A 20,141-nucleotide genomic window follows, 5' to 3' on the forward strand; every position below is an offset into this window, starting at 1 on the left:
ACCATGGTGGCAATATTGAGAATGAAGACATTCTTCTTGAAGAAAAAATAGATATCAATAGACCCCCTCTGATGAAAACGCCAAAATGACTTCCCATTTAAGAGCAGCAGCAAAATCAAGATTTTCAAGATGGCCACAGATTGGATACGAGATCAGCAGCATTTTAATAAAAGTTCAAGAAAACTTTATAAGTCTTTTAGTGAAAACACCATACAAGAACTCCTTCACAAGAAGTAGTGATAAGATTTTCAGGTGGGCAACTGTGACAGCCATATTAGACATTAGATAACAACATTTTCATTTTGGAAAAATGAGACATCATAAGAACTCCTCTGGTTAAAACACCAAGTCAATATGACTTTACATGCAGGAGCTGTAGTTAAAAGAATATTCAAGATGTTCAGTGTGGTGGCCATATAGGAAATCGGATTGGCACCATTTTCAATTAGGAACAACTAGACATCATACGAAGTCTTTTAATAAAAGGAGTAGTGATGATTTTCAAGATGGCCACATTATGATGATGATAGTGGAAGTTAGATCAACACTATTTTCATTCAAGACCAATGGGGCATCATAAGAAGTCTTTTGGTGAAAGCTTCACATCAATATGACTTTCTGTTCAGGAAGAGTTGCAATAACATTTTCAAACAGACATCATTTCTTTTAGTGACTCCCCATGTTGATATAACAATGGAGGTAGGTGCCATGAAAGCCAATTTATACTATTACCTTGAACCTAGGAGAAATGAATGGCGGTATATGCTTTTATATGCACGAAAGCCAATGCCTGGTGTACTACAATAACTCTCATCTAGTTCTTAGGAATGATTTCAAAAATGACAACAAGACTGTCAGTATAATATCAACAACAGATTGGTTAATTTCATTGTTACATAGGTATATACTGATATCTCGTCTCATAAGGATTCCACATTTAAATTAATAATTTTTCATCCTTTTTGTGTCTAATCTTTTATCCAGAGCCACAATTTTTCAAGATGTTTATCAGAAAGCAAACAATTTTAATAACAAACATGAGGCTACCATTAAGATTCATTAGTAGTTCCATCCAGAATGATATTTTGGAAATCAAATGCATGCTATATGGCACATCTAAATCAAACCATTACTATAAACAATCGTTGCAAAACAAGTTCAACTTAGACTGCCTTTCAATTAAAGGTCTTCTTTAAAGGTCACTGGCCACATGTACAAATGTGTAATATTATATTTGTCATAGAAAAATGCATTTGTTATGTACGTACACCATATAAATGTTTAATTAAAATCTGGCTTTTTAGTGAAAAAAATTATTTGCAAATCTTCACAAACAATTGGTAGTTTCTGCATGCCAAAAATGGATATGACATATATTTATCCCTTCTATTCAATGTAGCCATTCGTGTCTTTAATTTCCCCATGGAAATGTATGTGATATATCTTACAATCATGCTTTTGTACAACAAATATGGTGCACTGTGTTGCATATGGATAAAACCAAAAGTGCTATGATCTGACAAAAGGGTTGTCTTTTGACCCTGTTTACCAGAACAAAAGTGGACTGAAGCTGTAGGATCAAATAGGAAGAGGAATGCGTAAATTGTACCATTTATGCCAACAGCAACACCCCGCTTGTGCATATGGCATTTTAAGGACAGTTGCTTTGTACATCCTCCTTTGGTGATGAAATCCATTGGTGTACAAATGAAATTGAATTTGTTAAAGACAGTAGTGACTAATATTTTCCCAAGACAAATTCCTTTCAGTCACCCAAGAAGTATGGACCTCCTAAATCCCATAGAAAGCTCCATGGTGCATATGAGAAGAGGAATAGAAAGAGCACAAGTAAAATATATCAAATAAAGATTATAGTAATGTTACTGCAGATGTAAAATATTAATGTTTAAAATAATCATAATACTTTCTGAACATGCAGAGTGTAGACTTTGATCAAACTCTTTATTTAGCATTATTATAACCATTATGAACTCAAAAGGATTTTTAAAAAAGAAATATGAGGTGTACCTCTTGGATGTTAATCATTTATGAGTGCACAAGTGTACATAATTAATCACACACACAACTCACAAACACATTTTAATACAAAAATAATACTATCATACAGGTTAGAGAATTTTTAATTCATACTCCATGGAGATTCAAACCCAGGTCCATGGGTAAATGGCACCCATCGCCTTGCCTGCACACGAGCCCATATTCCCTCACAACTAAGCACACATCACCAAAAAATAATGTTACTCAATTGGTGTTATATGTACACATGCGTATATATATATATATATATATATATATATATATATATATATATATATATATATATATATATATATATATTTATTTACTGTATATATTGGAACAATATAAAATTATTATTTGTTTTCCTCTCCCAGAACTTATAATGAAACATTTTTAAATCAAGGTTACATGTCCCAAGACTTAAGAAACAAAATAATTTTGTGTTAATATTTTGCCCCTCCCCCCCCCCGCCCCCCAACAATAAAACCTTGCATTGTTATCATTTATTCCTTTTTTTTATTCATCATGCAAAATTTATTAAAGAAAAAATATATCCATGAACTCTGTATATGTAGCAGATGCCAGCTGGCGTATGCAACCTTACTGTAGTGTGTATTGGTTATGTCATATAACAAAATTGCAAACAAGATGGGAATATCAACCGTTATATGTTTTGTTTTGGGGTATAAGGTGCACATTGACCAATTTAATCCATATTAACTATACGACGGTACCTCGCAAATAAAACTCATTATTTGAAAATACATTCACTGTGAGTGCAAATGATAATCTTTTCGCTTCCATGGATTACAAAAGTATTATTAAAGCAAGTTATTGCTGTGTATACTATTTACCCTGTAAACATCAATGCCCATTTGTATCCATTATGATTACATATGGCAAAGAAATCGAAGCCGGGTGATGAATAAACACAACTGGCAGAGAGCAATAAACTCATTGCTTAAACTTACCGACAGGATATCAGATACAAAGTTATTCTATTACAAAGCAAGCCAACTCCCAAAACTGACTTTGAATTCTTTTAAGTGTACCAATAATTTTTAATGAAGTCAGCCAACACAGGAAGCCAACGTTGGTTCCTTTGGACTCTTTCAAGTGTGCGTTTTTTAGTTTACAAAGTCAGCTGACATAGGGGGGCCAGCGCTGATTCCTTTTTACCTGTATTAACGGGTAATTTTGAAAATAAACTGAAACAATGTAACAGTTTTCAAAGCGACACATTCTAGTGCATCATGCACACTCATCGATACAAAGCTGAACAGTAAATTTGTTTTCAATAGTTTCATCTAAATGTTCCCTATCCATTGTTTTTAGTGTTTTATTTTTCAGCAACAAGAAGCATGTACTTCGCATTGTGGTGATAAATATACATCATTTCCGGCTGGCATCCTCTGTAGGTGGGAAATCATAGCTAAGGGGAAAAAAAAAGACTTCTATGCTTCTTTTTCAAGTAGTTAAATTATTATTTCTTCTTTACACTTTATAATTTTTTTATTCCTTTTGTGAAAGTATAACTACTTTTAATCAAGTAATGCAAAGCTGATGTAAAAAGAAAAATTTCAGAGTATGGCCTGTGACCTTTAATAATGTAATATAGGGAAAGGTAAACCAAACTTGACCATAACTGAGCACATGGTAGGCTACACTTTACCAATAAAATGAAAGGAAAAGTTTTGACAAAAAACGTACTCCCTCAATTTCCGCAGCTCCTCTTCCACATTATATTTGTCATGCTTTAAGTCTTGAATCTCCTGCAAGAGAATAAGATTAAAAAAGTCATTAGCTATCATCATCAATAAGAATAATATTACAATAAGATACTGCAATAAAAACCATCAACAGTAAAGCCATACACATTACAGTGAGGCTTCAAGGCAGGGAATATAACTGAGCATACAATTAACATTTATAAAGAACCCTTTTGTTGTAAAATTAATTATCTTTCTATGAATCTGAACATTATCAAGACGAATAGGAGTCATCTGAAATCATCAACATCAATTTGTTAAAATGATGTGTTTGAGAATACTTACTGGTAAAATGCCAAGTTAGGTATCCTTTGCAAATATAAAGACTTGTTGTCCAAGAAGTACAGAGGGAAAAAACAGTATCATCAATCAAACAAGAGGCCCATGTGGTTCACGTGTTATCACTCATGTGTCTTATGTAACTTTGCAGTTGAACATTTCACTAAGCAGGTTCATGCAGTATTGTAAGAACACAACCTGCCCAAACTGTACATCATCTTGGTGTGACCCATTTTACTATATACTGATAAGAATTTGTTCTAAACATAAAGGTATAACTAATAAGAAGCATCTTGCTCAATATCAAAGTCATCCAAGATCTTGATAGATAAACCCATTTCACTGAGTTTTATTCAAACTGGATAAGATTTATAGTCTCTAGATCTAGAGCGCTGACAAGTTGAGCCAATCCGATGGACCGTATCACATTAATATGCACTTACTATTTAACAGTGATAATATACGCATATGGTTGAGCAAGCTCTTATTGAAATCAGTCACAAGCACAATCAGATTACCTCATTAATGTATTGATCCTGCTCCTAGTCAAACTCATTCAAAATCTTGATAATTTTGTTGTTGTTGTGGTGGGGTTTAACACCATTTTTCAGCACAGAATAGGTTATACATGGCGGCCAGTGTTAATGGTGGAGGAAGAACCCGGGAAAACCCCGGAAATAACCACCGACCCATGAGAAGCTGCTGGCAAGCTTTCTCACATACCCACACTGGCTGAATCCGAGACTCAAACCGGCGCAGACAGATGTGAGATGGCAGTGATCCATAACGGTGAGCGCTTTAGACCACTTGGAGCCCTCTTTTGATAATGTAAGACTATTTAACACCTTTCACAAAATCTAGTCAGAAATATTGTCACTATATTATACAAAAGTTGTCACTCAGATGCATGGTCACATCAAATAATATGCATGAATTTCTCTCATAATCATGCTTGACCAAGATCTTTATAACACAGGCCTGTTCACCAAGTTTGATCAAAATCCTTAACAGTCTTGTTAAAAAGACCTCTATATCAGATGACTACCTCATAAACATATGTATAGGTCTCGTTCATAATAAAAATCATCCTCTATCTTCACAATATTAGCCTTTTAATCAAGTATGATTAAACTTTAATCAAGTCATAACCGCAGCCATTTATATGAAAGATCACCTCATTATTATGCATAGACCTATCTTGGAATAAAAAATATTATATACCTTGAGCATATTGGCCAAAGTCCAATCAGAATTATGGTTTCCAAACGAGTATGAATCTCAACCAACCGGATGCAAGCTCACCTTATTAATACATATAGTTCTTGCACATTATCAGTATTATTCAAGACCAGATTAGAGATATGGTCTCCAAAGCAGTAAAGTCAGTCAATCTGGTGTTTGATTACCTAATTAAAATCTGCAGATCTTGTTCACTGGGGGCATCCAAGATCTTGGTGATACAAGCCAATATTTCAAGTTTTATCAAAATCTGATCCAAAATATGGCTTCCAAAAGATTAACAAGCTCAGCCATGTGGATTAGGATCATTATCAAAATTGTCCAAGATCTTACTAATATATTCCAAGTCTAGTCAAAATCAGATCAGAAATTTAGCCTCCAGAGTTGAAAAAAGCTGACCCAAACAAATCAAAGGTCACTGCTGTAGTATCCATGGCTCTTAATCATTCTTAAACTCATCCTAAATCTTAATGATGTAAGCATATATTCCAAGTCTGATCGAAAACTAGATGAGACATATGGCATTTAGTGTGATAACAAGGTTAACCACTAGATGCAAGATCACCTCCTTAACATACATTCATTACAAAGTCTGAGGTTTTCGTGGTATAAACCCTTATTCCAAGTTTGATTGAAATTGGATCAGAAATATGAACTGCAGAGTACTAACAAGCTGTTGTTGATGGATGGGCAGATGCCACACAACATACACAGCATCATACCATAAGCTCCCTTGGCTTTACAGCCAGAGGAGTTAAAATTATATCAATTTATTGTATGCCTACCATGCATTTAATCCAAGAAAATACTACTTTACATTATATCATGTTTGAATTTATTATTTTCTGCGGTCAATACAGAGCATTAAACAGCTCTGCAAGCAATTCTATATTTTAATAAACAGAAATAAACTTCATTGTAATGGTATTCCCTGATATACAATATAGACTTATGCAACGTAATGTATCGAATATACCAACTTATCAGATGAGATTAACTGCAAACTGCACTCATCCAGATCTGCCATCACAAAATGAGTAATCAGTAGAACAAACACAGATCCTAATCTGCAGGCACCTCATGTGATGGCAGATTAGGATTGTTGTTTGCAGTTTGACTTGACTTATTAGCAAGTATCTCAAATTTCAGGAAATTGAAAAGAGAAATTAGAAGTGCATAAATTAAACAAGTGAAACCTCCCTAAACCAGACCCTGTGTAAAATGGTCTATTCTGAAAATTGATAATAAAGCTGGATATAATATTATTTAAACCTCCACATTCTGGCCGCATTGATAAATTTTCTGTGTACAAAGCCAGGCAAAAATATTTGTATGGCCATGGCCACCAATCCTTCTGTAATCAACAAGAACAATTCAGAGCAATGGATGCCTGTGTCTTACATTTTGCAGTTGCTTTTCCCTGTTCTTCTGCTTCACAAGGTCTTGTGACTGGGACTTGAAATCTCCCTGCATCAGATTTCTCCTCTGGATTTCCTGCTCCACTTGCAAGGCCAAATTTCTGGACTGTTAGAATAAAATGACAAAAAAGGTAATTGTTTAAAAAGAAACTAGAGAGAAATCAAGAAGACAAATTGGATATGAAATAACTGACCTAGCTGGCAGCTGCATAATGGACAAATGCAAGAGGTGCTGACAAGAAATCTGTAAGTAGGATGCTTATGTTTAAATTGTTTCCAATGTTCTAGGCTACGTATTCATGAAAACAATTATTTCAAAGATTCTCAGGTTTTGTAGTTTTATATGTTTGATGACATATCAGAATCATTTGTCCAATATTTAAAGGTTCCTATGCCAGAATGCTTTGTGCCAAAGTTGGTCAAATTCTGTTTCCTAAATGTTTGATTGTAGAACAATCACTGATTGTATTTTTCTGTACAAAATGTGGTAAAATCTGGTTGTTTCTTGATGAAGTGGTTAAAATGTTTTTCTAGTTTTAGTAATAGAGGCAATATTTGACAATAGACTGGTATATCAGATCCTATTTGCAAGGACTTCAAGCTAGGATACTTTCCATCAAGTCTGGTTAACTTCTATTCAACAGTTTTTAGACAAGTCATTTAATTCTTTCATCACTATGACTGGTTTTCCAGTCATGGGGAAGTAAGACTGTCAACCCTATGGACCGCTTTACTGCTCTGGGGCAGTGTTCTTCTTTACAGTCATAGTACCAGACAACATAAACCTCAGGATACCTATAATAACTTCCTTCTTTTAATGAAGATATTACATCTGGATTATATTATGAGTTAAGCTTGAATACAACCATAATTCTCAAGGAAAGAAGGCACTTTCTGAGTGTGTTTTCCAAATGGTGAATTTCTATTCAAAATGGCAAAGTTCAAGTTAAGATGAGAATGAAGTGTCAGATTATGAATTATCAGAATACTTAGCAGTCGTGACCTAATAATTGAAAATGAGAGAAAACATCTGAAGAGGCAATGTAATGTGCTTGTGGGTGACAGTGATGACGATGAAGAGGACTTTGATGGTTTTGAATCAAAGGAAGTGTGAACTCCAATTGTTTTTGTTCTGGACGAAACTCTAAGAACCAAAGGAATTTATTTCAGTTTTCTGGGAGAATTGGACCCACCGGAAATTTATATGGCTCCAGAAAAGCTCTGGAATATTTTCAAATCTTTGATTTAGATGACGTTTTTGAAGACATTGTTCATGCAATGAGGTAAATAAATAATTGCTTGTGCATTTTACCTGTTGTGTTACCGGTTTGCGCTTGTATTTTAATAGATATACAAATTTTATTGAATTAGTCATACAATTTGACATTTAACCTTTATTTTGATACCTAATCAGCCCGATATCTTTAAAATTGGCCATGTTATGTTATTTCAAAATCCACACGTCATTTTGCTTTACAGCTCCAAAGTTACTTAGTATTTAGTGCTCTATGCCTGCAAAGATACTTAGTGATGAAGAGTTAAAGGGCTTTTTGTTTTTAGCGATAGCAGTATAATTGATGGTGGATCATCATTTGTATGAAAATGAATAGTCTCTACACTAGGATGCTTTTGGTAAAACTGGATCCTAGGATGATAAGTGCTTTTAAGAAAAAAGTTCTTTAAGGATTTTCTATTATTAGTAATAATGACCATATTTGAGGTCAGAATGGCATTTTTTAAATTATAAATCTTAAAAGACTTCATGTAAGGATATTTTCAATAAAACTTCATCATATTTTATTCAGCAATTTCTGAGACGTCATTTAAAGGTTCTGTCAAATTCTATTCAATGATTTTGGAGAAGATGTTTAAAGTGCTTTCTATTTTTGTAATGATGACCAGATTTGATGGTAAATACATAAATTGACAGTTCTATTACTGGCAATACAATACATGCTTCTTGCTGGTGCATTTTATTTTTGTTTTAATAAGTTAATGACATTTCCATGTTATTTACTATTTAGTCTAAAAGTAACATATAAAAAACACAACTGATCCTTAACTCTGCCACTGCTGGTGATAACAAAAACAATTTTCAAGAAAAAGTGTATCATCAGTCAAGTATCAAAACTACATGTTAAAAACTGATGGGCTTTGAATTAATACTTCCTTCTGAATATTGATACACTCATAAATTTATTAACACAGACCAATAGATAATCTCCTGGAGTTATGGTCTTGCAGACATATTGACAATATTGAAAAACATTCAACAATCACTGTGCTCTGAAGGAGTTTTCTATAAGTTCAAAGTTAAGTCTGAGTGACCTGTTTTTACACTGTATTGTAATGCACATCAAAATTTAGCTAAGAACAGAAATTGTTAATGCATGTAGATTGTGAAAATGTATGCCTCTCTTCATACTGGGAAATAATCTCACCTTTTCTGTCTCCATCCTATATTCATTCTGAAGGGCTGCTACTTGATGTTTGTACTGCTGCAGGTCCAAAGACAACTCATTCTTGCTTTTCTCTGCTGCTAATAATCTTGCCTCTATGTTCTGCTTCTCATTTTTCTCCCTGTCCAGTTTAGCCTGCATTTCTAAAAACACATACAAATGTTACAACCACTGTTCTTCTACTGTCTCATAACTATCTCAAAAAAGATCTCTTACAACTTTTGAAAGATTATGTCAAGAATGGATGGATATATTTTGCATACGAGATAAGCAGATATGACTCTATCAAGCAACTGCAACAAGCTGGATGGATGCACAAATAAACAAGTAGGTAATGAACTCGCGTTTAAAAGCAATGTACCATATGTATCATTTCTAATCTGATCTTGTGTTTTCAAGATAAAAGTAGACGTAAAGTTATTCAACAGAGCAGTTAGCCAAAATTGAAAAAGGGAATTTCCAGGAATCAAAGGCAAGTTGGTTTTTCTTCCATCCTTTTACTCTTTTTTAACTGCTGATTATTGAAACTATCTCTGATATTCTTGAGGAACTCCAACAAATAAAAAATTTAGTAGCCAAAAAATAGTTTCCTATATGTTTGTTAATATGTTTACACAATACTCATAAATGGAATAAAAAAATTCTGTCATTATATATATAACGTTACATCACTGATAAAAGATCAATAAACTTGTCTCAGAAAACAATCTCAAGGTTATGCTGATAAATCAACCCCCAAAAGCCGCGCTGATACTGAATACTGTACAATGCTAAATTTGTTTGGTATTGAAACTGCATCATTCTCTTCAGATATATCCATAAACTGAGCTAAACCCTCCTCCAAAAAAAGAAAAACCACCAAGGCCAAAACCTTGGATCTTAAAAACAACATAAAAGTTCAACTTGTTTGATGGACTACAACTAACTACAAAGTCTGTTCATAACTTAATTTGTAGGCATCAATATATTTGTGAAAACATCATGTCAATTTGACCATCTGTTTATCAGGAGTCATTATATAAAGGCTGCCATTTTTGGATCAGCATCATTTCAATATAGGAATAACTATATAGTGTTTTAGTAAAACAAACATTTCAACCAGTAATAATTAGATTATGGCAACCATGGTCAACATGTCAGACCAGAACCATTTTCATTTAGGACCATTTTCATTTTGGACCAACTCAATATCATAAGAATTTCAGTAAATGGCCCACATAAGTATGAGGTCAGAGAAAACTAGTGTTTTTTTAAAACTATGACACCAGCCTACATGTGGTGGAATGTTAAGTATTTAAAAGACTAAATGTGCTGACTGGCTGAAAATAATTACTGAAAAAGTGAACTAAAAGTCCTTCTGTATCAATAGGCTTGTGTTAACTCATGTCTAAATGAAACAATAACCTCTGATAGCCTCCAGGTTGGCCTCTTCCTTCGGATAAGCATTTAACCTGTCTATTGTTGCTTTGTGGGCAGCAATCTCATTTTCCAGTTTACCCATGATAGCCTTGAGTTCCAGTTCTACATTATTCTTGCTCTGAAAATACATTTGAATAAGCTTATGCATTCCAATGACTGATACCTAACAAGAATTTTAAAAAAAACATCATAAATCCAGTATGAACAATTCATCAAATTCAAATCAAAGAACATATGCTCACTGATGTATTAACTGTAACTAGATCTATTAGGAATGGGTACAACACACTGGGCACTGCTTCCTGTAATTTTGTTCTGCAAGGTCTTAAAAAGAGAACAATGAAGAAACAACATGCCATGTGTCCATCAATAATGGAAATTAACTCTGTAAAATGATGTCAGGTTAAAAGCTGGAAAACAAACTCATGCAGAAGTACACTATAAGTTACACAACCTGCTTGAAATCTTGGACAAACCAATGAAAAACCAAGAACTGGAAAGAAATGGGCAAACACTCCACTAGTTAGTAATTGATATTGTAACCTTACAAAAAAATGTATGGGAAGCAAACATCTGCAAATTAAATACATCTTAGATCTCTTAAAAAAAAAATGCATGCAACATTTACCTGAAATCCTAACTCATTTAAATGACAGCAAGAGAATGCTAGAAATACAACTCATTCATGGTCTCATCAATATAAATCTACATGCCAAGTTTAACTGAAACCAAACAATCCTTGTAAAATAATGTTGTCAAACCTAGGTTTGGAGAATATGCAATCAAGGGCCATAACTCGTGTAAATACTGACATTGAATGATGGAAATCTAAAGCAATAAAGATCCAAAAATATCTAGCTGCATGCCGAGTATGAACTTACTAGAGCTCTCATTAACATTAAGCTGCAAGCCAAATATGGTTGAAATCCACAAAATGCTTTGTCAAGTAATCTTCCAGAATCAAACTACTCATGGATGAAAGGACGTTTGAATGAACCAAGAGGCACATGGATGTGCAGCCATTAATAATATAGGTCTCTGCAGACTACACCAAGCAAAGCCTTAATGAAAACATACACAGTTTCTGTTTATTCCCTTCCATGATGTAGGACTGCTAGGTAATAAATACAACAAACTAAAACAGTATTAGTTCCATTAAAAAATTCAATAAAATCAATCTAGACATATTCCTTTTCAAATCTATACAAAAAAGTCAAGCATGCTGATTGTTAAATCTGAGAATAGTTTCTACTTTCGTTTATTTTAATCACCTTTGTAAGCATCATCACAGTTTCTTGTAATTTTTGCAGGTCTGAATTTGTTGCCCTTTCCTTGGCAATGGCATGATCAAGCTCCACCTGTAACAATCTGATCCTCTCTGAAAAAAGGATGCAATTTGTGAATTTATATTTGAAATCAATTTTCTTCAGCAAATATTAAACCGATTATTGAAGTATAAACTACTGCATCTAATATAAAAAATTTGCTAAATTGTTTTTGATCTACATTTAAAAGGTTTAAATAAATAAGTGTACTCATGCAGACTGTTTTGCTTGTGAACAGTTAATTATCTAATGTTATACAACTTTCAACAGGAGTAACAAAGACAGATTCTTTCTTATACTAAGTGCAAACCATCCTGGTCAAAGTACATGATCTGAAATTATAATTATTGTACAGGAAACAAAAACACACCAGTGGATGGGCAGTGAGATAGATGACACAGACAGATGGACAATGGTATATTGTACCAGAAACATAAACACACCAGTGGGTGGGCAGTGAGATAGATGAAAGAAGACAGATGGACATTGGTATGACATGATTCACAACACTATTAAAGTGCACATAGGAAAACTTTAACAAAAATGTTTTTAACACTGTTGATAATAACCATACAGCTACCAGCATAAAAGTATTAATTATGTCTCATTATATGCATAAGCAGGTGAGACACAAACAAATCATATAAGCATTAACAAAGGTACTGTTTTCCTTTCAGAGTTTATTTTCAAAATAAAATAATAAATAAAAAATACCATGTAATTCGTCTGTTTGTGATGACACATGAACTCTTGTGTTCTTCTCCTGTTCCAGGGCTGTTTGAAGATTCAGCAGGTCTCTCTCCAGGTTTTGCTTTGCACTCAAGATGTCAGAGTATCTAAGATTTGCATCAGAATAATTTTGTTCTGCCATGTTCAACCGCTAAAATTAATAGAATAGTAAAGAGATTTGAGCAGTTTCTCACCAAAAGTAGTCATAAATTTGATTTTTTTTCCCCCTCCATGTTTTGAATGATCTTAAAGTCAAATTCTGGAAAATTTCCATAGTGGACAATCAGATGCAAATAAATTTTGGTAAGAACAGGGTTCCACTACTTTCTGAAACAAAACGTTCTGAAAAAAGTTTGTTCCAAGATATGTTTTCAAGGTAATCTGAGACCATTACATATATAAATTATTTTATATAAAAAAAAATATTTTGGCTTAGAAAGGTGCATTTTTTAAAAACAGTTTCTATTAACTCTCAAACATTTTAATTAGACATATGACAATGGACAAAACCACTCAATATAACACTAGAAACAAGTATAGCTACCTAAATTCATATCAATTTACATGTAGCTCATTTTAGTTTCCCGAAAAAATGTTACCATTACAATGTTTAACTGCATCTGTTCATTTTTTTAAGGTTTTATTGTATGTAACACTTTTATACTTGGGCAATATTTCAACCGTAAGACAAATATGTCCATAGTTCTAGACCATTATATTTTTGTCACTGTAAGATGAGAGGAAAGAAGCTTAAAAGAGAGAGAAAGAGAGAGAGAATAATGAAGTGTTTTTCAGAGGTGGGGAAGTTGCAGTGCTGAAACTAATTTTAATGAGGTAATAATTACCTGTTGCTATAATGTATCAGACTTTTTTAAGGATGGAAAATACCCTGACCATATAATGAGAATTGATCCTTCCACAGGGTGAACCAGAAGGTTAAAGAATACAAAAACACCCATGGACAAACCTACAATCTTGCCCATGTTTACTGTCTTTCATCCTTTTTCAGGACACAGGCTAATTTTTGGGATATCAGCACTGGCCAAAAGGAAAGAACCTTGCAATTGCAACAGATAAGTATGACATCATTACAGTTAGTTTTACTGCCCCCTCCCCCACTACATCTTAATATCAGTAACAAATAACCTGATTATATTGCATAGCTGAATTTGTCAGTTTGGTGGAAGGCTGATCACCCCACAACTGATAAAGGAAAAAGCAAACAGAAGGAATAATCACCCTCAGTGTAAAACAGAAGACTATTATAAGATTGTATCCACATGGGCCAATTTTTGAGCTACGACAATGAAACTTCCCAAAAATAACTTCACCTTGGTGAGTTCATGAGGTTAAAGAAGGATATAGCAGTGTGAGACTGCCAGAAGATGGCGTTCATCACATCCTTGAGATGTGAATGAAATAGATAGGCTCATGAGGTAGCAACGGCTCAAACATCAAGGGCTTTAATTTTCTTGAAAGACAAGTCCCTATCGGTACAGGACTGATAGGCTCTCTTGATAGTTATTGCTATCCACCTTGAATTAGTATAAGCTCATATATCAATTAAGAGGAAAGGATGCTTCCTACATTTTCTTGTCTCTTTAGAAGCTGCCAAATTAATTTTTTTGTTTAAAAAAAAGAGTCCTAACTGCGCATAAAAGTCTATCTTGGTCATTAACATCACAGATACGACTGAGACTTCATATCTCAGTCGGGAGTGAAGCAACCAATGGAAGCTGGTTTCTTTGCTAGAACAGAACTTGATTGGTCAAAAAGTGAAACCAACTCATAACTTTTATTGAACATTTTATAGTCTTGCTCTTTGGACTGGGAATGAAGGTCACTTCCTCACCTCATGGACACTACAGAGTGCAAGAAAACAGTCTTGAGGATAAGTTCTCTTAGAGAGCTTTACCCAAAAACTCATAGGGGTTTTATTTAGAGACCACAAGACAACAGAATGTTTCCATCCAGGCATCAGTAAGGGGGATAATGGTCCTTGTGGCTCAAACTACATTATCAAGTTTGCTAAGTAAGAGTCCATCCTGATGGCAAGGCCTTTTTCCAAGCTTTAACTCTTTACCTTCAGCTAACACATATATGCATCGTTAAAATAGTGTCTTGCTTCCCTACAGATGCATGTTCTGCTAGCAATACTCTCTCTGTCCTTGTTAACTCATGCATGCGTTTCCAACCAAGGGTTGGGAAACCCGGAGATGAATCTATGCGTTCCATTAAAAAGCTTTACATTGAATGAAATAACAAACTTCCAGTCTTTTTACAAATATTTAGCCAATGAAAGTAGTTAAAAAGTGTCCTATTAGTAGTTTTACAGTGGGAATTAGCACTGAAAATGAGGTCAATTGTAAAAGTAAACAAAATGGCAACCTTTATGCATATTCCAACGATTCCAATGCAAGTTTTGAAGGATTTAAAAATGATGACAATGCAATTGACATGAACAGAATCAAGATGAAGTTTTAGAAATTAGTACAAGTCCTGTTTCGAAAACAGATATTTCAGATTTATCTGAATCTGAGGATGAAACATGTGACGATTTTATAAAGTCGGAACACATGGGGCCAATATATGTTGATGAATTTAGGGCCAACATTTCATTTAGATGCAAGTGAAAGAAAAAAATTCCCAAAGAAATATTTCAGTCATTGGTAGCTGAAATGAACAGATATGCCAAAAATAAATTTGTGACAAACGGATCCGAATATGAACAATAATTCCTGAGGATTATATGTATTTGTTGGTGGAAATGAGTTGCACAAAACTTTGGCGACTGTTTTGAATTTGATTTCTCATTAAATCAGTTAGGTTGCATTGGACAAGATTCATACAGAATTCTAATGTGGACAGCATGTGCACTAAAACAAGTAGATCTCAATAATGCAGCCATTATGTCAATCTGAGGGGGCTCAGAGTGGCGGAGTGGTCTAAAGCTCATTGACCCGGATAACTGCCATTTCACCTCTGTCTGCTTGGGTTCAAGTCTCAGGCTTATCTAACATGGGTATGTGAGAAAGCTTGTCAGTAGATTCTTGTGGGTTGGTGGTTCTTCCTGGGGATTTCCAGGGTTCTTCCTCCACTAGTTATACTGGCAGCCTTGTATAGCCTATTGTGTGCTGAAAAATGGCATTAAACCCTACAACAACAATGTCAATCTGAGGTTCAGTCTTGAAACCACTGCTAGAAGGCAGGCTGCCTAACAGGCTCAGTAGCCAAGGGTCTCAGTACTTGCAGAAGGTAAAGAGTTACGTGTGTTAGACAGAACTGCCCTATAACCATTAACATAAAATGAATATTGTTCCTCTTCAAAAAGGAAGGGACGATTAGTCACTGTGCTCATAGAGGGACAGCTAGAATTGATACATTTCCTACAACAACAATCACAAAAGATTCTCTATCTGGTATCACTGACCTCAGAAGCAGATAATCTCCTAGACTAAATGATGCACCTGGCAACTTCATTTGAAACTTATCATCGCAGAAAGATAGTTTGAGATGAGCAAAGAGTATAGGTGAAAAATCTGTGGACTACTGTTTAGGAGAGAGACCCTGTTCTGCAACAGGAAGTCCCGCCACTGGGGTAACATCCTGGAATGGTCCACAAGCAGGTCGAAAAGATTTTAAACCATGATCATAGGGGCCAGAAACGGGCTTTCAAATTGAGCTGAGCAGTGGAGTTCCTGTGGGATCATCCTAATGGTGGAAAGTCATAAACAAATAGATGATCCACTTCAGACTGGGAAAATGTAAAAAGGAAGCTTGTTTAGACTTGTAGCAAACAAATCCACCAACAGAATCCCACAAAGCTGAAACAGGGACTCTACTAGAGATTGGTGTAGAGACCATTCCATGAGGACCAACTTCCCTTTCCTTGACAGACTCTCCGCCAATATATTCTCTTTGCTGGTAATGTTGATGTTTTGTTGCTGGAGACTATCACTCACTAACCTGTCATTTGTCAATGCAGCACTGAAGAGCTAAAAACATTTCTAAATTGTTGATGTGGAGTATAGTTTCTTCCCTGGGTCACAAACCCTGAAGATTTAGTCTTTCTGGCTCCAGATGAGCACCCCTCCATGAATCTGACACATCTGAAAAAAGATAGCAGTAGGGATGGGGTGGGATGCATAAGGACTCCAGCCTGAAACTGGTCCTGATTTGTCCACCAAATCTAATGATGGTGGAAATCCTGACCTAGAAAAATCTGAGTACTTAGGGGGTCAACCTGTGAAGTTTCAGTTCACCAACAGGAGAAACTGGAGACAATACTAGTGCAGTCTGCATGGGGGAACCAGGTCCACTGTGGAGTTCAAGTTCATCAGCAGAGAAAGAAAAAGTCAAGCCAACATTGTCTTTCCTCTCAGCACCTACTACAAGTTCAAGATCCTGTCTCTGTCTTGAGGTATGTGGACTAACCCACTGCTCATGAGGAATTCATTCCCATGAATACAAAATCCTGCAACAGTGTAGGCTCCAATTTCACTAGCTGGGATAATAGACCCAGCCTGGTCACTATGGACCAACAGTGAGAAAGATCTAGTCTGAGGAACTCAAGCCGGCAATTGTAGATCAACCAATACTGAAGGACTGGGATACCCTGTGCAACTTAAAATGGATTGCAACTACTTCCATCACTCTGATGAATACTCTGGGTGAAGAGATTAGGCCGAATGGAAGAGCTCAAAACTCGAAGACCTCTCCACTCAAGCAAAACCAGAGGTACTTAATGAGTGGAAGAAAGGTAAGGTATGCACTAAGATGATCAATGCTGTCACCATGTCAAATGGTATTCCTGACTGTGGCAGTGGCCTCCATCTTGCAAGGTTCCTCTTGCAGAAATCAGTGTAGCAAGGAATTGTTGATAATCACCTTACATTTTCCCCATCTTTGATACCAGAAAAATCTAAAAGCAGATGGCCACAGACTAGTTGTTGAACATCTCTACTGCACCCTTTCAAAGAAGTGTACGTGATTTGGAGTTCTAACATAACTTCAAAAAAAAATTCAGTCATACCACTTTGATGTTTGCAGTGTGGCAATTTATAGTGATGTCTAGCACTGGGGCATCATGCCTCAGACATGTAGCACCATTTCCCACCCAGTCACATTATCCTGACACCAGGCCAACCAGTCCCAACACTAACTTCTTAATGCTGAGCACCAAGCAAGGCAGTTGTTAGTACCATTTTTATGTCTTTGGTATGACTCAGCCAGAGTCTGAACCCACAAACCTCCTGCATCTGAAGTTGACACTCTAACCACTAGGCCACCAAAGCAGTCCCTTTTCTGATGAGAGTGTACCTCTTCCTTTAATCACACTAGATTTAACTGGTGGAAGAATACTAGGGAGCCTTAAAAGAGGAGGATCCCCAAACCAAAGGCAATTACCACCTTTTGGGATAGAAAGGACCTTGGCGTTATGCCAGACAAAGGCTCTGAAAAGAGTTTGTTCTGGTGCCTAGGGAAATCAAAGGAAGAGGAATACTGCAAGAGAAGGATTGAGTCCCTAGGGCTGTCCACCCATGTCCTTCAGAAAGGGGGAAGGAACTGCCAACTTCTTCTGAAAGTCTTTGAAGCATAACCATCTAGGGCCCAACTGCTTTTATCAATATTTGCAACATTAATGGGCTCCATGCTCCTGCAAATTAGGTCCCTACATCAAAATACTTTACTCCAAATTATACTCGAAAATATTCTGACCCATCAAAAAGTTGAAATTCTCAATTTCAAATATTTCTAATATCATGAAATGCTCAGTTAAATTTTTATGCGTGGTCAGTCCTGGAGATCATAAACTGCACTTTAGCCAATCAGAACCAACTTTTCAAATGAACATCATTTGTGATTGGTTGAAACTAGAGCTTGAGCTCACAATTTGTTTTGTTTTCTGGCTAAGAGCTGATCTGCTAATCATTTACACTTGATAGAATTTTAGATTTGGTGTGTGTGTGTGTGTGTGTGTGTGTGTGGTTTGAATTTTAATACAGCTTTACAAGTTTTCCAGTCATACCACTACATTGCCTGCAGTGTGGCATTTTGTACTGATGTCAAGAACTGGGGCATCATGCTGCACACATGTAGCATTAGGTCCCACCCAGTCACATTATCCTGACACCAAGCCGGCCAGTCCTAACACTAACCTCTCAATGCTGAGCGCCAAGCGTGGCAGCTGCTAGTACCATTCTTGTAAGTCTTTGGTATGACTCTGCTGAGGTTCAATCCTGTGACCCTCTGCATCTGAGATGGATGCTCTAACCACTTGGGCCACCGGAGCAGTGCATCACTTCAAACTGGAGTGACCCTTCAAATATAATTGTGTGTCTTCTAATAGGTCAGATGCACAATGCCTACATATAAGATTCATTAGCTTTATTACCAAAAGTAGCTATTCCAAATGATCAACTGAAAACATACATGCACTAAATCATCACGACAGTGTCTAAAACAGTATCATAAAATTGTGACAATAAAGCATGTAAACTTTCTCCCGCAGAAAATAACTTGCAATGTAAAATGCACCTAAAAAACAAACATGATCCAAACATTATTTATCTGAAGCGAGCAAACTGATTATGATAAAAAAGACCTCATTTCTAATTAGCTTACCTTTCCCCCTTAATTTCAACAGTAAAACCTGTCTGACAAGAGCACTGCAATGACACTTCTTGTTCAGAGACTAGATTTTCAAGCATATTTATTGATAATATTGTGTTGTGACCAGCCATGAGAGACATCTGTCTTTAGAGACCATGAAATTTTGACAGGAGGGTCTACTGCATACTATACTGCAATGTGTTTCATATTGGTTACACTGGCGAGGGAGAAATGTTCCAAAATTCTGACTGGTGGGAAAATGTATTAAAATACAACTGAAAAATGTCTCACTCAAAAATGCATTATGCTATAATCTGATATGCCCATCATCTAAGCCAATAATTTAATCATAGGAAGATGCTATTTTAATCTTGCAGATACAGAAGGCACACAATAAGCACCAGACCTGGTGATAACCAACTACTGACCTGTTGAAGATCAGCCACTGTTTTCTTGCTCTTGTTAGCGTTTTCTGCATCTAATCTGGCCTGCTCCTTCTGCTCACTAAGCTGGGAAAACATTTATTTTTCAATTTACAGTATTTGTAACAATTTCAGAAAGGCAAATAAAAGAAAAAAGTACAAAAAGTAGAACTTATTATTTGAAATTTACTTCTTTACTCTGAGGAATTAGGCTTTATTTTCAAGACAAGTTTCTTGTTATGCTGCAAATCAAAGTAGTAAGAATACAGACAGCTTGGATGGTTGATGTGATACTAATTGGATGGTTGCAGTGATATTAAATGGATGGCTGAAGTGATTAAATGGATGGTTAAAGTGATTAAATGGATGGTTTAAGTGATATTAAATGGATGGTTTAAGTGATATTAAATGGATGGTTAAAGTGATATTA

At 35.5% G+C, this 20,141-nt stretch overlaps 1 protein-coding gene across 3 annotated transcripts in view; it reads right to left on the reverse strand.

Moving 5' to 3' along the window:
• LOC149807601 (rho-associated protein kinase 2-like) overlaps window positions 1–20,141 on the reverse strand; it is a 176,629-nt gene that overhangs the window by 69,471 nt on the left and 87,017 nt on the right. For all 3 annotated transcript variants that reach the window (XM_089968685.1, XM_089968666.1, XM_089968676.1), the window contains 7 exons: window positions 19,718–19,798; window positions 12,663–12,828; window positions 11,895–12,001; window positions 10,609–10,741; window positions 9,187–9,347; window positions 6,729–6,851; window positions 3,751–3,812 (listed from right to left, as the gene is read on the reverse strand). In XM_089968685.1, the coding sequence (XP_089824811.1) occupies window positions 3,751–3,812; window positions 6,729–6,851; window positions 9,187–9,347; window positions 10,609–10,741; window positions 11,895–12,001; window positions 12,663–12,828; window positions 19,718–19,798 (833 nt within the window). The remainder of the gene's footprint in view (window positions 1–3,750; window positions 3,813–6,728; window positions 6,852–9,186; window positions 9,348–10,608; window positions 10,742–11,894; window positions 12,002–12,662; window positions 12,829–19,717; window positions 19,799–20,141) is intronic.

Source organism: Sinohyriopsis cumingii, chromosome 1, assembly GCF_028554795.1.
Source record: "Sinohyriopsis cumingii isolate HCF-2022 chromosome 1, ASM2855479v2, whole genome shotgun sequence".
NCBI lineage: Eukaryota > Metazoa > Mollusca > Bivalvia > Unionida > Unionidae > Sinohyriopsis > Sinohyriopsis cumingii.